We start from the raw sequence: 16,022 nt of genomic DNA, 5'->3' as shown, positions 1-16,022 counted from the left end.
TAATTAAACATTAATTAAAAGTGATATATATATATAATCCTTATAGCTTAATTAAAATATTTTAATACTTATAAAAGAAATATAAATTACTATACACTAGAGTGGTTTCATATTATGTGTATATGTACACTGCAATAATATAACAATTGACGAGATAGCACAAAAGTATAAAATTAATTCTGTTGAAGAGTTTTCTGTTGTATAAGATATTAATTAAGGCATGGATATAATTAATATATCATATTGAAAAAAATACAAATGTAATTGTACACTTTGTTAATTATATCAAACACTGTCACGTCACATATTTACAGACTTGTTCATATGGTAATTTTCTTACAATAGTACCATCTCTCTTTAACTCGACATCAATACTATAATTTTCTATATGAAGTTTATATACTATTCCTTTCTTCCCTTTATGTTTTCCCCAAAGAATTACAACATCTTTTCCAATGGCAGGTATCACTGTCTCCAAGTGTTCTTGATCTATTTTGATAATATGATTTTCAACTTCCTCTGGAGACTTTAATTTCACTTTTGCAAGAAAATTTCTGTTTTCTACAGATTGAACTACTCCTTTGGCCTTGTAATACCTTTCCCCTAAATTCTTTGTAATTATTTTGACAGTTAAGCCTTCTCTTAACCAACCTTCTTCATTTTTCTCATCTTCGTCCATCTTGGATTTAAATTTCTCTACTTTATTCAATGATCTTGTTTCTTTCTTTGTCTCTTCATCACTCAATACTTCCTGCTTTATGTCAGAGACATTAGAGGATGATTCTCCACTAGTTGAACCTTTATCTGTGTGTACATTTTTCTCATGTTTAATAGGATTGAGAAGTAACTTTGGCTTCTTGTTCAACTTCATTTCAATAACTAAAGGTGCATCTGTTTCAGAACGTGTTAATGGCTCTTTGAAGGTTTCAGTCTGTCCATTAGATTCCTGTTGACCCATCTCAACTTGTTTTTCTATAAACTCCATCATCCTTTCTGCATCATCTTTGTCCATCTTTTGTTTCTTGGCTTTCTTCTCTTGAGCTGCTAAAGTTTCTGGATCTCTGTCAATGTACGTTACATACCAACCTAGGAAAAGAAACATAACAGAAATTGAATATTATTAATTTCACAAACCTAAAGAATTAAAAACATTATTGATTAACTAATTGTTTCAAAACAAAGTACCTTTCTCAGTTTCATCAACAACGCATTGTCCCGTACGCCCAAGATATTTCACAAACGCAGTCAAAGTAACCCAAATTGTAGCATTCATGTGTATGTGTCCTCTGTCAGAGATATATTCCTGGTATACACGGTTGGCTGGCACTCTTCTGGTTCCGAATTGCCTCTTTAATAAATTTAAATAGCCTGACGAAAACTCTCTAGAAAACTGATCCATGTATCGATGTGCATTATCCGCAAATAACAACAATTGTCTATGATGGGATTCAGACATTGTGTGACACTTGAATCCATTTTCATCCCTACACTGTTTCTGACACATCTGACAATACCATCTTAACTTCTGCAGACCTTTCGCTTTGATCTTATTGGCAATGTATTTTGGTGTTCCTACTTCGTGCTTACCCATTGTTTAGATGAGTAAAAAAATCACTTATAAATTAAAAAAATTCTTCACTTCCTTAAATAATTAGTGAAATTCTACTAATGTTATAATTCTACTAATGTTACAATAACAATAACATTTACGTTACATATTGTAATTCAACGTTAGACTACGTTCTTCTTCTTTTCTTTCCAGCGTGTCTGTGCCATTTAACAATCTGTGAGAAATTACACCAAATTAAATTCTACATATACAATATTAAGGAATTTGTTGCCATGTATGAAAAAATATTTTATTAGGTTATTCCACTAAACTTTGGTTACATTAGACGTATTCAGAACACCGAAATGTAGAACACTCAGAGACATCTAGCAGCGCATTGAGCAAATGATTTAAATGGGTAGAAACTAAAAAGTTTTCGTTAATAAAATTATTGTATTATTGTAACTTGTATTATTAAAATTAACTAATAATTAACACTATTATAGTATATTTTGTCATATTTTCAGACTGTATACACTTTTTACATTGGAATGAAACAAAGATAATATTCCCGTACTAAAGGGATCGAAAATTTGTTAAATATCAACAAGATGTTAATACAATTCGCAATATTCCACGTTCTACCGTGTCTAAAATTCAACCAAAGCTATATCCACTTTAACACGCAGGAAACTAAAAGTTGCATTGTTTTTCAATATTTTACTTTCCAAACACCACAAAGGAAAACTGAAAAAACATGATTAAAACATACAACGTTATACACAAGGACTTCTCACATTTTACAAATAACATTTTTCGAGATCTAATTTTCGAAATCTAAATTTGCAATTTCCAAAATCTACTCCTAACATCTTTCCAAGAACACTACCATAAGGCAACAATTTCTAAACTGAGATGCGCGGTCTAGTGCAAAAGCAGACCCGAAAAGTTATTATTCTACCAATTATGGTTTTTCATTTTTTGTATTAATATATCTTTTACCATTTAAAAAAGAGTCTGTATTCTATGAAATAAAGGGAGGAAGCACCGACTAGTTTTTTTTTTAATGAAGGGCGTAGTGACAGAGTTTGGAAACTATTGTCATAAGATGCACAGTGAATGACCTTAAATATGGTGTTAAATTGTTATTCATTCTTCCCTCGGTATCTTAGCGTTACGTATCATTATTATCATCAGCGATAAGAATTGGTTTTCACAGTTTATTGGGGCACCCCGCCCACGAGCCCTAATCGATCCGCCATAGCCGGCAAGTTTCTAACATCCTCACAGAAACGTGTAAATCTGATCGATCATTAAGTAACCAAATACTCGTAGTTGCACGTAATCTCTTGTAACTTCGCTCCTGGTACTAGGCCTCGCGCGCCCGCCTCCTAAGTTCAATTTCATATTGCACTCTGGCAATATACCAGACACCTTCTGCAACGCATACCTGCACATGCAATTCGTTCCCGACGGTGCACGCACCTGTATACAGGATACTCTATAAGGTCAATAACAAGCCGCTATCGAACAATTCACCGTGCTAAGAATAGTGGAACTTTTCATTCCCTAACACGAACGACTTCATCAGGAATCACGCCTTGACTGTTCTTTCTTGTGAAAAGGAATGGGTTGCTTATTACCGTCATTATGGTCCACCCGCAGTGTTAACCCCTTGTTCTACAACTACGAGTGAGACTCGTGATAAAGATTTTCAATATGATTCAACAAATATATGTATTACTCAGTTCATTCGAATTCAAAATAAATATTATTCCTCTGTAATCAACTATTATACTTAAAAAGAAATGTAGGCGTAACATATGCCTAGAATTTTTCTCTTTTTCCAATAAATTATTAATGACAAAGTAGCCGTATCGATCAGAGTTGAGAAAGAAATCACAGGCAAAGGGGTTAAAACAATCACCTGTGTATCGGGTCGATGCAATAATCTTGACCTTCTTTGGAGCAAGTGAAAATATCACTGGATTCATTTTTCTTTTCGAAATTAGATTTTTACAATGATGGAATAAATAAACTTATAGAAAGACGGAAGAGGGTAATGGCAACCAATGGTAATTATGAAATAAATTAAGTCAATAAAGATATTTGATAAACTCTTTGAACATTTACAAGGGAATTATAAATGTTGACAAGAAAAGCTGATAAGACTCGTAGAAGCAAGTTATTTTAGGATAGTCGATTTGCGGGATAGATAAGAAGTGGACGAAATGTAACTCAATTTGGTCGCATTGTCAGTGATGATTAACACGTTCGCTACCAGCGTCCCATTTGCAAAAATGCAATCCCATTTTTTACATAAAAAAACTGAAATATATCCTATAGATATTATTATTCAAAGTTATACGAAACGGTTTTATATATAGGAACTCAATGACTTGTTTTAGTTTAATTTTTTTAATATTCTGTTTAGAAGATTTGTTGGCTTGATTAAAATATTACAATTGAGAGCATCGCCACCGAAACAAACGCTGGTAGCGGAGATCTTAATTATTATTTATGTAAAAATATATTCGAAATAATTATACCTGTGTTTGAAGGACAAACTTAAGGATGACTTATTGTTAGTTTCCAAATAAGAGAAGAGATTTCAAAAATGAAAACATATATCTTTGGGAAAGATTGTATATTCGATGACGAAAGGTTCGACAATATTCAGATACGCGTGCAGGCGCACGTACGCTCGTAATTCGGAAGTTGGGATCGTAGTTTCGAAGGTCGAACATGGAGGATCTATTTCGAACGATCGCGAACTTGAACTTAACTGAACGGACGTAATCTCGATGAGAGCACGATAGACAGGAGATTGGTAATTAAATGTTAGGTTCGAATTTATTTGACATTAAACGATTCGATTTGCTTCGTTTGATCGGTTCATGAAACTATCAACGGAAATATACAATGTTCCAAGATGGTGGTCCCGATAGATGTGTTAATGCTAGAACCACCAACCAGTCAAATCGACTTTGTTTCATTTTCTCGTACAAGTTGTAGAAGTTCATCCGTTGAAATTTCGAATCATTTGTAACTTCCCAGAGAAGCAACTTTTTTTACTTACTAAAGGTTACTTTTTCCATAATTGTAAAGAGGCAAATCAGGAATCGGTCATTTTGGCCTATCCGGTAGTTCTAGTTTTGATAAAAAATGAATCGAACAGCGCTCGAAAAACGAATGCTATTCTCATAGAAAATGATCCGCGATCTACGATACTAAACACGAGATCCGGGCACCACGATTATCCGTTTCGATCACGGGAAAATGGCACGAAACGCGGGCAAAGATCGGTAGGCGCCGATAAAGTCGCGAGATAGTCAGGTGAGAGACGATCCATTGCAGTACACTTGTAACTGTAACCTTATGCAGGGTACAGTTGTGTAGGGAAACATAAAAGCGTCATTCGGTTTCGTCCAGAACTCCAGTGAGGGTGCAACAATGTTGCGAAGCATATGGATTATCGATACAATATTAGAAACTCTATTTTTCTCCTCATTTTCTGCTATCTTAAGATTTCCGAGTTCCTAAAGCCAAAAATTCCTGGTAGCCGGTCACGCCGCAGAAGTAATCAAAGTAATGAGATCCTAATGCAATAGAATTCTTCATTTAACCGATTAACATCGTATTTAAATAATTCCTGTAGTATAATTTTTTGTATTTAAATTTTCAAATCACCTCTAGTGCGAAGGGTTAACTTTTTATATTTACGATTTCAAATCGCCGTCTTGAGTGCAAAGGGTTAACTTTCTGTACTCAGATTTTCGAGTCGTCTCAAGTACCCAAAGTTCCCATCGACCGATTTTCTTCCGAAACTTCGAAACTTCTTTCAAACGATCGAATTCACGAATTTCCTGATGCGCTTCTAGCCTTCGGCTCTTCGAGTTCACGGCCCGTCGTTATGCATATACACCTACCCAGGAGCTGGTGGGATGGTAGCTCGTGCGCGGCGCGATGAACCAAGTCGGCCGAAACCTGCCGGAATTATTAACTCCTGTCAGTCTAGGCAGCTCGATGCAGCAACGAGCACTTGACTTCCCTCTTCCACGTACCCGTTAATACGCTCGAGAACAGGCATCGATCTCTCCGTGAATCAAACGTCGCGTCCAGCTGATCCGACAGAGGCTGGCCTCCCTGACGACGCACCCGATCCTCGAAGATTTACGCATTCCTCCTCGAAAATGTCGACTCACACGGAACCACGTTGCGCGAGGATCCTCTTCGAGGACATCTTCGATGAACGTTGAACTTCGCTTCACTTGTTAATGGACGTGAAATTGATGAACCGAAAGATCTTGATAGGTCTTGGACCAGTTCGCGACTAATCTTCTGATAGTTTCGAGTAACTGATTTTTCGACAAATTAAACTCGAGTGTTCCTGGGATTTTTCATGATTCGGTGTTTGGCGATTTTTCGGTTCAAAGATATGAACTTCGTTTTGCTTGGGACCTCGTAACCTGATTCGGTTGATAAGGCTTTCTTTTCGTTTCTTGATGAAAAATTGTTTGTCAGGCTACAAGAAAGTGTTCTTAAGAACTTCACACGTTTCACGGTTCAGTGTTCGACGTTTTCCGTTGAAGATCGACATGGAGGAAGTGGAGGAGACCGAGGAGAGCACTAACTCCTCTTCGAACGCGTCGTCGGTGTCCTCGGCTTCCGGCAAGAGACACTGCATGGAAATGCGCGTGGAGAAGCCGGTGTATCTTCGTCAGAAAGGTATGGTGATCCAAGGGACTGAAGGGCACGCGATATTTTGACATTTCGTTTACCCGTGTCTCGGAAATTAGTTCGATTGAGTGGTTGACTTTGTATAGAAGTGTCAGGGACTAATGTTATCACAACCTGCACGAAATAAGCGTATAGAAGCATATGGAAGTAAAATTATACCAGAAAATGATAAAGTGGGAGAAGCTAATAAAAGTAGGCGGTCTCTAAGACAATTCCTCTAATATTTGATTTCTTAAAACCTTAAATATCTTTTGCCACGAAGGTGTTTACCTCTTCTACGTATCTTAACGGCGATTATCAATGGTCTCATTTGCTGATATCTCAATATTCCCTTCCAATGAAACGTTTCGTTTGTCAAACGTAACTGAAGACCACGCCTCCGCGTCACGATTGGTCGAAACTTCGATCTATTTTACAAGAGAACCGTACCTTCCGTGAAAACGGTTCTGTTTGATTCTTTGCGAAGAAAAATTCTTCTATCCAAAGATTTACCTTAATTCATTGATTAAGATACATATCAAGAGATTTATTTCAATTTATTGGTTAGGGCATATATTAAAAGATTCATCTTAATACATAAATTAACAAGATTTATCTAATAGGGGCACGTCGAAGTGAAAATAAAACTATGACCTTGAACCCGGAGATAAAGATGGTAAACGATGGAACACGATTCCGGCGTATGAATTCAGTTCCGAAGACGAAGGAGGCGTTCCGTCGAGATGTTCCCGAAGAAAACAGAATTGCGGAGAGTAGCCAGCTCCCGCGGGGTAAATTAAGCTGCGTTATATCGCCGGGCGTAATCGGCGAATGCAGTTGCCCTGTTCCGACGCGAATCCGTAATTCGATAGACTCGATTGCACGCGAGCACGCGATCCCGCTCGAAGCGTGTGCCAGAGGTGTAGCGCGCACACCTTCTCTTATGTTTGCTATTCCTGTGAAAAAGAAATACGAATGACCACGTATTATTCGGCTCTATCACGCTTGCTAGAGTAACGGCTGTATTAACCCTTTGACGAATGTCGTGTCACATTTCATCGAATTTTCGTATATATGTATATATATATATATATATATATATATATATACACAGAACACACCATGAAAGAATAAATAGAATTGATAATTTATTGAAATATTTTTTAAATAATAAATTATAGTGATGAAATTGATGGCTTTTAAAATTGATGGTACTCTTGAAATATGAAGTGAAATAATTCCACAATCAATTGATATAGATGAATGGAATGTAAACATATAATTATATAATATATAATTTACACTTTCATTTTCAAATGTTCATAACTCAACTCAGACAGACTGAAATAGTTCACGTGTAATAATTGTTCATGTCTCCTATGCGAAAAATATGGAAAAAACATACACACACACACATACAAAATAGATAATAAACTCGTAGCGGAACGACAGAAACGAATTGAAACCATGAATTCCAAAACAGCGCAAGTCAACCAATCAACATTTCGAGAAAATCAATCTTCCTTTTCATCTTCGTTCGATTTATTAAATATGCAACGAAGACCGACTCAAGGAGAAGACTCAAATAGATAATAATAGACGAAACAGTTAAAATCGACTGAAGGAAAAGATAGATATCAAGGTCTATCATGTCGGAATCTATTACGGATAATTCTCATAAGCTGAAATCGGTTACGTCGATAAACTCATACGGGCAACGTTAAAAATTAGACTTATGCTGTTTCGGAATTCACGACTTCAATTTCTACGTGGATATTCTCCTCGCCCAGAACAGTGAAGCTCGCCGACAGGCACCGAAACAATTTCTCCAACGGGAAACGACGGAAAAATACCTTTCAAGAATGAAACTGACTTACATTTTTTCGAAGCTCTGTGGCGTCACGCGAGCCAGTCCGCGCGAAACGCGGCGCACACATAAGCAAATAATATTGTACGTAACGCGTGAGCACGTATGTAAGTATAACTGTAACGTTGCAACGGCAAATGAAAAAGGCGCCGTTTGTCGGATGGGTTTCGGGTCGAAACGGCATTTTCAATTTCCCCCTTCGCAAATTTCGAAAATTGCGGAAGTGGATCCCGCGTTACATGCTCCGGCTAATGGAAAAAACGCTGGGTTAACCACTCGGCTGTTCCACCTTCGTGCATCTCTTATTGAATTTAACATAAATCCCCGGCGTCGACGATTTATTCCGGAATGCAACGGTTCAATATTGTCCGAAGCTCAGCCAACAGTTATCATCCTAAGGAATTGCAATTCTGATTTTATGTTAACGAGCTTCCCTTTGTTGTTCGGCCACTTGAACCCGAACACAATGGTTTTATTTACCTACCATCCAGGTGTAGATGAAATTGAATCGTCCCATAAGGATTTTCGCAGTTGAATGGACATTAAAACGTTCACCTGAATTTCTGTTTCATTTTCTTACGTAAGAATTTGTTTGCACTCTCTTTTGTTATTGCGCAAGTAAACTAGATTTTCTGTTGTCTATAAAGAAAAGGATACTTACAAAAAGCGATATAGTTTCAAGTTATTTTTATTATCTGAAGAAAAATGCATGAATTCTTTAACGCTAGAGTTATCAAGCAGTTAAACTAGCTTCGTAAGATTTCATTATAGAAATTACAAGTGTCCATTTATTGAGACTTCGATTGGTTAAAACTGATATAATTATATAATATAATTTAGTTTGTGTTATTATGTCAACTTTGTTAATAGTTTCTCGAAGAAGCGTTTGTACATTTCGATACTTGCAAAACAAGATAGTTCCATTGTTAATTCCTTGCTCTGCGATTTATTTCTCAATTACGATCGATACTACTTTGCCATTAATAATTCATTGAGAAAAGAGAAAAATTCTAGTTATATTCTATGTCTATGTTTACTGTAAAGTATAACTATCAATAACAGAACAATAATATTTAATTTGAATTCAAAAGGATTGAGTAATATTTATTTTTGCCTTAACGACACGTCGTTATAAGGCAAGGGGTTAAAAGAGAAACAAAACGAAACGTTCCATTTTTTAGAAAAAAAGGAACCGTTGTCGAATTCAATTGATTTATTTAGCACCCATAGTAAATAGAAACCCGTGCCGAGTAGTATACCGTCGTCGGTAATTAAGATGGCCGAGTGGTTGCCCGAAGAAGCTGTACGACTTCGCTTCAAGTCGGCGTAATGGCGGACGTTTCGTCGGGACACGAGATTAAACTGCTCGCGTGGTCTGAAACATGTGGTACGGCCGAGACAGACAGACGTTATTGGGGCATGTCTATTGTCTATTTTCCCGAGTGTCTTTGGACATCCGAATTGACGCGTTTCGTGCGCCTTCAACTTTCACGGACTTCTCGAGATATCAGACCGGATAAGCGTATATAAAGGGACTTGGTATCCAGCACGAATCCCAATTGATATTCGATAGCATTGCGCGCCGTTTCTGCCAGTGTGCATCACCGATGGTGACAATCGGTCCGGGGATCGCGGTCCTCGAAGCTCAGTGGAATCATTTCTTGATTCGTTTTATCCAAAAAATATTTTCATTCGAAGCTTCTTTAAACAATATCAATCGCTTCATCTTCTAATACCAAGAACTAATTTTATTCAACATTTTATTCAATGTTATTTCTTCGAAAGTTACAATTGGTCCTCAGTTTTCAAAGCTCAGTGAAATCATTTCTCGATTCGGTTTATCTAGAAACTGTTTTCATTCGAAGCTTCTTTAAACAATATCAATTTCTTCATCTTCTAATATCAAGGACTAATTTTATTATACATTCTATTTGGTGTTCTTTCTTTGAATATCAAAATTTAAACTCGTTGAAGTTCGATTGAATCGTTGGTTCACGATTATGCTAAGATAAGGAGACTTCGGTGCTCCAGCATCTGTGATCTACATTGACTCAATTTAGTCTCAGAATTCGATATCCTTGCCACTTTATTATACATGCGTTCAGTGGTTTCATTTCTTGAAAAGTTGAAGCTTGAAGGATGTTATTATCCGCAAGAGCGGCTAGGTGCGCGGCTTTAATGGGAGAGCCGGACGAGCTCTATCCAGGTGGATACCAGATTCCGGGACGGTTCGATGGTGCCGGTGTTTTTAATGCGTACGTGTGTATTTGTTCCAGAGAAAATAATTTACCCGAGGAACACGAGGACGTTGGCGAAGACCGCGGTGATCGGCGGGAAACCGATCGAACAGGAAACTTGCATGGTACTTTGTTTCGTTTGTTAATGTCTCCTAATTGACGTTGATCTACTGATTTAAAAAATCCGCGTCTTTTTACCTCAGAAATAAATCGAAAAGGAGGAGTGAAAATTCTTCTAACTATATAGAAACTCGAATGCTCAAATCTTTATTTTTTAATTTTGTACTTTTAATATGGACGATATACATTGGGCAACGGATTTAAGTAATAAATTTAAAATCAAAATATCTCAGTTAACGGTGACAGTAGATATTGAAATGAAATAACCTTGTTAAATTTAAGTGACATTATTTTTAGTGCTACTATAATTACTAAAAAATTCTTTCTGAGAATCGATTGTTTCTAATTTATTTCTACGATGAAAAGATCAATTTTCCATTTTTAATGAAACGATCAATTTTCAATTTTTATTGAAGAAAATCAATTTTCAATTTTTAAGTATAGACGTTTATTTTAAACGATGACAATTTTTATATATTTTTCGTTGTCAACGCAAACTTCGTCTTTTTTTCGCGTTTATTCAAAACAACGCATACACGCACACTACACACATACATATGCACGCACATCCATGAAGTTTACATCAATATTAACTTACACGTCTACATAAGTTTTAATAAAAATATTCATTTTTAAAGATAAAAGACTATTTTTTCAATTTCGTGCAACAGACGCTAAGGGCTCTGGTTTTCGGAAGTTCTGCCAGTCAACCGAAACAGGAATGGGCCAGAACGGGGTTAACTTTGCGGCCTTATGGTCAAAGCTTGGCTTTCGGACTGCGAGCGCCGAGGAATACGACGAGAGGACTCGTCACGGCTGTGCAAGCGATCATGCTCAAGCATTTCCTCTTTAAATGCAACAGACAGGACGTCAACCCGGAAAGGTAAACGCCATATTGAACCTTCATGTTAAACGAGCCACGCGAATTTGCATCTCTATTAGACAAAATTCAGAAACACAAAAACCAAATCTCACCTTATATATCCCTTACTATGTAATGATCTTCTCTAATACGCTGACTGTCACGGTGGTCTTCGATGATTGGAGCTTCCAAATTATTCGAAATCAATTATAATTCGCAAGTTAACTAACGTCGAATAAAAACGTTCAACAATGTAAATAACTACAATAAATAATTGTGTACCGTAACAGTAATTCTGTCAAGATTCTCGCGTGCTGCATAAAATTCTACGGCTTATCGGAATTCCTGTATTCATTATAATTCGTAATTATTAGAAAGTTTGATTGATCATTCATTTGTACAGCCTACTGAAGCCTTCCTACGATAGGCAAATCGACGTGCTAACATCGTCGATAGCCGAGATCGTTTGGCGATGCGCTGGAGGTTTCGTTGCGCAAAGTTCCAGTTCCACGGCGAACCAAAATGTCGCCGGAAGTGCGAGCGTTCCTAGAGCTATCGTTGCTTTGCCACAGGAAATACCTTATTTACAGCACAGTGTACATTATTTTCAAGACGGATTAACAGAGACGGTAAGTGAATGAAGTATCTACAATGATTTCATTACTATATTGTATAATTTAATTTGATTCAATTTATTACGTTATACAACTTACTTTAATTTAATTGAAATAATTTAACAAAACAGCGAATACTTTGTGTTTTCCATTCAATGCCAATGATTGGCAGCACTGATAATTCATTCCTTTGTTGTTGTATTTTCAGCTTCACTTGTTCGAATTTGAGACTCTCGACGATCTCGAGATATTTGTCAAGAGATATTTGTATTTGGTAAGCTAGTTATATTCCTCTACTAGAGATTGTGTTTCTAATACAGACTCTGTTGGTTCCAGTTCCAAGATGAGGGTGGCCCTGGTGCCTTATTACTCTTGTACAGTGCCATGCTTTCTAGAGGCCTTTCGAAGTGAGTACTTGAATTGAATACGAATCTTTCGGAGTAACTTTCAAAGGAAAAATTGAAATGAAACGACCATAAATCTATTGAAATTATTTTTCCCCGTCTTACTACATTTTCTATATTTTTAAAAACTCTATTTTTCTTCGATTCCGAAGCTCTTAAATTTGTTAAAAATTCTGAAATATCATCTTTCAAAATTCCGGAATTCCTAAATCTTTGAAAATTTCGAAACTCCCCTATCCGTCTGAAATCCTTAAGAAAATTTGTTACCGCTGTGTAATATCGCTTTGTCGCATAACAAAATTTAGATAGTTCGCATTTGAAGAAATACTTCGAGGAGGGGTTAACGTTTTCCCTGTCGCAGAGTCAGAGCAGATCTCGAAGACCAGAAAGCGTCGATATTAAGCGGCTGTCCGGAGGAAGGTCCTATCAGTGCGGTGATCCTGTTATTAACCGGTCGCGCATCGCCTCACCTTCACAATGGGGTGATGCACGTGGGGGATGAAAACACATACGTGAGCTTTCTTCGCCTGTTCCCTCGATTGTCTCCCCGCATTCCGCCACCTTGACTCACGGTTTTCTCGTAAACGTTCAAGGCCGTGCCACAATGGGGCGTGCTCGTGAGAAGCGAAATAGGGTTTCTGGTTCATGAGGGGGACAGCCAGATGAATAGGCAGCCGGGTTCCCGGCTGAAGACGCCCAGCCTGCCCATCTGGGTCACTCTGTGTCACGGTCACCATGGTGTCCTCTTCAACACGAACCGCGAGCTACTTCGGAATTATCACGCTGAACGCAGGTAATTATATTATAAAAAGACAAAGACATTAGTATTTGAATCGCAATATAGCAACTGTAACATAGTAAGTGCATAAGTACACCAATTCGTTTTTGGTGGGAATTTTGGGGGACTTGAAATCGAACGATACATGTAAGAAAGAACAGAAATTTAACGTTATAATTTCGAAAAGTTGATGACCTACTGAATTCTGTTTCCAAATCGACTGTTTCAAATCATTTTTTAGTTGAATTTTCCGAATCGTTTTAAATCAAGCTTGTTTCAATAAGGTTCGAGGTTCAGTACTTCACGTGCGGCGGCAGCCATGCTACTCTGACCGTGGACACCAGATCCAATTCGGAAAATGACTCCGAGTACGAGGGCTCGAGCAAAGATCTCATGGACATCGCTGCGACACCTTTAGAAAAGCTTATTCGTTCCAAGTAAATATATCTCATAATTAAAGAATTCAAACAGATGACAAAAATTAGCTTTAAATGCCATCAATATTCTTTTCATTATTTCCAGTGACTATCGTTTCGAATGTCGCTAAGTTTTCATTTATTTCATTGTTCTTATTAACTCTTTTAACCCTTTGTACTCAACAATGTCTTTCATTACAAATATTCATTATTTTCTGTTGAAATATTGATAACACTGTTTGCCACTAACTTAAAGAAAGATCTTACATAAATTAAGAGTGACAACTACTTTATTTCTATGGTTCACCTCTCGAGTGCAAAGGGTTAACATTGGTTCGACTGAATTGTATCGAAGAAGGAATACGAAGGCATTGACTGTTTTATCTCTTGCAGGTGGCAAGACGCTTGCATACAATGGAACGGAGCTCCCCTAATGTGAACGCTACACTTTCACCCGCGTCCCTCTGCGTGGGTTGTTGCACAAGTTTCGGGAAACAATGAGAAAAGTCACAAATAAGTTTGAACTAATGGTTTCATTGTTTTTCGAAATATTCTCCTTCAACATTAATACATTTTCTATTGTGTTGTGTCAGCACTTTCTGACTGTGTGACTCTCAGGCACCATTTAATTTGATATACCAAAATTATATATGTTCTCTCGTTCAAATCGTTTCAAAAAATGTCAAAGAATTCATTGGAAAATGTTGAACATTTCTAGTGAAAGACTTCCGAGTGCAAGGATTTAAAAATGTGAAGATTTCACGAAACATTTGCAGCAACCTACGTATGAATTCACCTGTTCTAATTGTCTGTGTGTCTTTGTATCCTATTGTTCAATCGCGATTAGCGTCTCTAACAGTAAGTAAAGTTCGCGAAAGCGTTCTTCTTCGACAAACTCGGCGTGAATTTTCAGGGGAACCCCGGCGATTCGATGACGGGAGGATCGATACCGTTTGACGGATTCGACAAACACCTCCCAACATGCGATCGCGTGAAACTGAACGCTTCCGAACCCCGCATGGAACTAACGGTTCGACAAATAATTGCACACAGGAGCATTCTATTGCCCGATAACCGGGGAATCCCGATTCAGCTTGAAGGTCCGCGCTTTCCAATTAATCTCGAGCCAAAATATTCTTCGTGTTGCAGTCCCCTCTAGCGGTGAAACTCTGAAAGAGAACTTTTAGAGTTCCTTCCGACCCTAGTGAACTTTCACAGAATAAAACCACTGTTTCTTGTTCGATTAAATATGTATTGTATTTCCAAAGAATTGAATTCCCTCGAGTTTCTAATTAAATGTTATTTTACCGTCGTTGGTTGTTGTGCTTTTCACCGGATGTAGACATAGAATAAACTTATAGTATGCTTCTGGAAGAAGGGTTTGCAGGTCTATGTACCTTTCTTTTGGCAATTTGTTTTTGCTAGGTGTCATCGTCTAAGAATATTCCTACAAACTTATCGATACATTGGAGAAATTCAAACTAGAACTTCTGATTCAATATACTCAAATAATTTAGCATTTCAGTTTATGAACCGTTCCTCCAAAAACATCCTCAATTAGTTATTAACCCTTTACACTTGGAAGTTTTGCACTGAAAGTGTTCAACATTTTCTGATGAGATGATGAAAGAAGAGATGATATTAAATATTAAACTTCATAATTACACTATATTAAATCAGATGATAACAAAGACTCACCTTTCAAATGCGAAGGGTTAAACGCCGCAGTTCTTACTCTATGTTATCCACCTACTTGCATTACCGAACACGCATTACATCAATCGTCATTGCAATCGTTCTCGAGCAACTCGAAGCTGTCGGTCACCGGTGACCAGCACGGCGGTCGGCGTGTCAAAGAAAACGGCCAAAGAACAATAGTCCCTGGCGCGAACGGAAGTCATCGGTCTTCCTCGGGCACAGGATTTCGGCTTTCACGAGGTCTGGGAAAGCTGGGAGGGTAGCCGCGCACGTTATGCCCGCGCGATTTCCACCTGACGAAAGTAAACACCTGTTCGGAAGCGAGGCCGGAATGGCGGCTGTTCGGTTGGCCGTCGATTCCCCCCTTCCAAACAATGGAGGACTTCCCGAGTGCCGCTCTACCGAGCTCTTTGCTCGTCCGCGTTTCGTAGTGGCGAGTCCTGCCGGCCGCGAGCGGACAGGTGCGTTCTGGTGCGTTCCTCGGACAGAACACTCGCGAAAGAAACCGTAATAACACAACGTTCGTTCCAAGCCGTTTCAATTTCGAAGACTTTTCGTACGAATCGACTAATCCTCCTTCGTTCGATCAGTTGACCGTGGAACATTGAAAATCTCCCGTGGGGTGTATAATAGAATCAACCAATGAGAAGCGTACGCATCGAACGGAAGACAAACGCATATAATATACATTAAAATAAAATAGTTAAAGTAAAACGAAAAAGAGTTACATGTTGAGAAAATAGGTATTTTTATAAAAT

General features: G+C 37.8%; 2 protein-coding genes across 5 annotated transcripts; one reads left to right on the top strand and one right to left on the bottom strand.

Annotated features, from left to right (window-relative positions):
- Nucleotides 1-225: 225 nt before the first annotated feature.
- Nucleotides 226-1,924, bottom strand: kin17 (kin17 DNA and RNA binding protein). Its single transcript, XM_031984687.2, has 2 exons — nucleotides 1,186-1,924; nucleotides 226-1,086 (listed from the first exon to the last, which is right to left on the bottom strand). Exons 1-2 carry the CDS (start codon nucleotides 1,589-1,591, stop codon nucleotides 296-298), a joined length of 1,197 nt encoding a protein of 398 aa, XP_031840547.1. The 5' UTR covers nucleotides 1,592-1,924; the 3' UTR covers nucleotides 226-295.
- Nucleotides 1,925-5,045: 3,121 nt separating this feature from the next.
- Nucleotides 5,046-14,878, top strand: LOC116430452 (inactive ubiquitin carboxyl-terminal hydrolase MINDY-4B). 4 transcript variants are annotated; one of them, XM_076366213.1, is made up of 11 exons: nucleotides 5,046-5,137; nucleotides 6,074-6,277; nucleotides 10,412-10,497; nucleotides 11,164-11,375; nucleotides 11,758-11,983; nucleotides 12,177-12,242; nucleotides 12,305-12,375; nucleotides 12,734-12,884; nucleotides 12,966-13,165; nucleotides 13,435-13,587; nucleotides 13,960-14,878. In XM_076366213.1, exons 2-11 carry the CDS (start codon nucleotides 6,148-6,150, stop codon nucleotides 14,003-14,005), a joined length of 1,341 nt encoding a protein of 446 aa, XP_076222328.1. In that variant the 5' UTR covers nucleotides 5,046-5,137; nucleotides 6,074-6,147; the 3' UTR covers nucleotides 14,006-14,878. The 4 variants fall into 4 exon arrangements, with proteins under 4 accessions (XP_076222328.1, XP_031840482.2, XP_076222330.1 ...); XM_031984622.2 differs by lacking the exon at nucleotides 5,046-5,137 and having other exon boundaries at nucleotides 5,513-6,277; XM_076366215.1 differs by lacking the exons at nucleotides 5,046-5,137; nucleotides 6,074-6,277 and adding an exon at nucleotides 9,429-9,522.
- The last annotated feature ends 1,144 nt before the right edge of the window (nucleotides 14,879-16,022 follow it).

This window comes from Nomia melanderi, chromosome 3 (genome assembly GCF_051020985.1).
Source record: "Nomia melanderi isolate GNS246 chromosome 3, iyNomMela1, whole genome shotgun sequence".
NCBI classification, from domain to species: domain Eukaryota; kingdom Metazoa; phylum Arthropoda; class Insecta; order Hymenoptera; family Halictidae; genus Nomia; species Nomia melanderi.
Note: the sequence above shows the minus strand (reverse complement) of the source record. Positions and strands in the feature narration are given on the sequence as shown.

Excerpts from the sequence above, each read along its gene's own strand:
- kin17 (XM_031984687.2), bottom strand. The coding sequence starts at position 1,591 with ATGGGTAAGCACGAAGTAGGAACACCAAAATACATTGCCAATAAGATC. Across the intron at positions 1,087-1,185 it reads TGTTGATGAAACTGAGAAAG|GTTGGTATGTAACGTACATT; the intron begins GTACTTTGTTTT and ends TTCTTTTCCTAG.
- LOC116430452 (XM_031984622.2), top strand. The coding sequence starts at position 6,055 with ATGAAAAATTGTTTGTCAGGCTACAAGAAAGTGTTCTTAAGAACTTCA. Across the intron at positions 10,498-11,163 it reads TCGAACAGGAAACTTGCATG|ACGCTAAGGGCTCTGGTTTT; the intron begins GTACTTTGTTTC and ends TTCGTGCAACAG. Across the intron at positions 13,588-13,959 it reads GAAAAGCTTATTCGTTCCAA|GTGGCAAGACGCTTGCATAC; the intron begins GTAAATATATCT and ends TATCTCTTGCAG.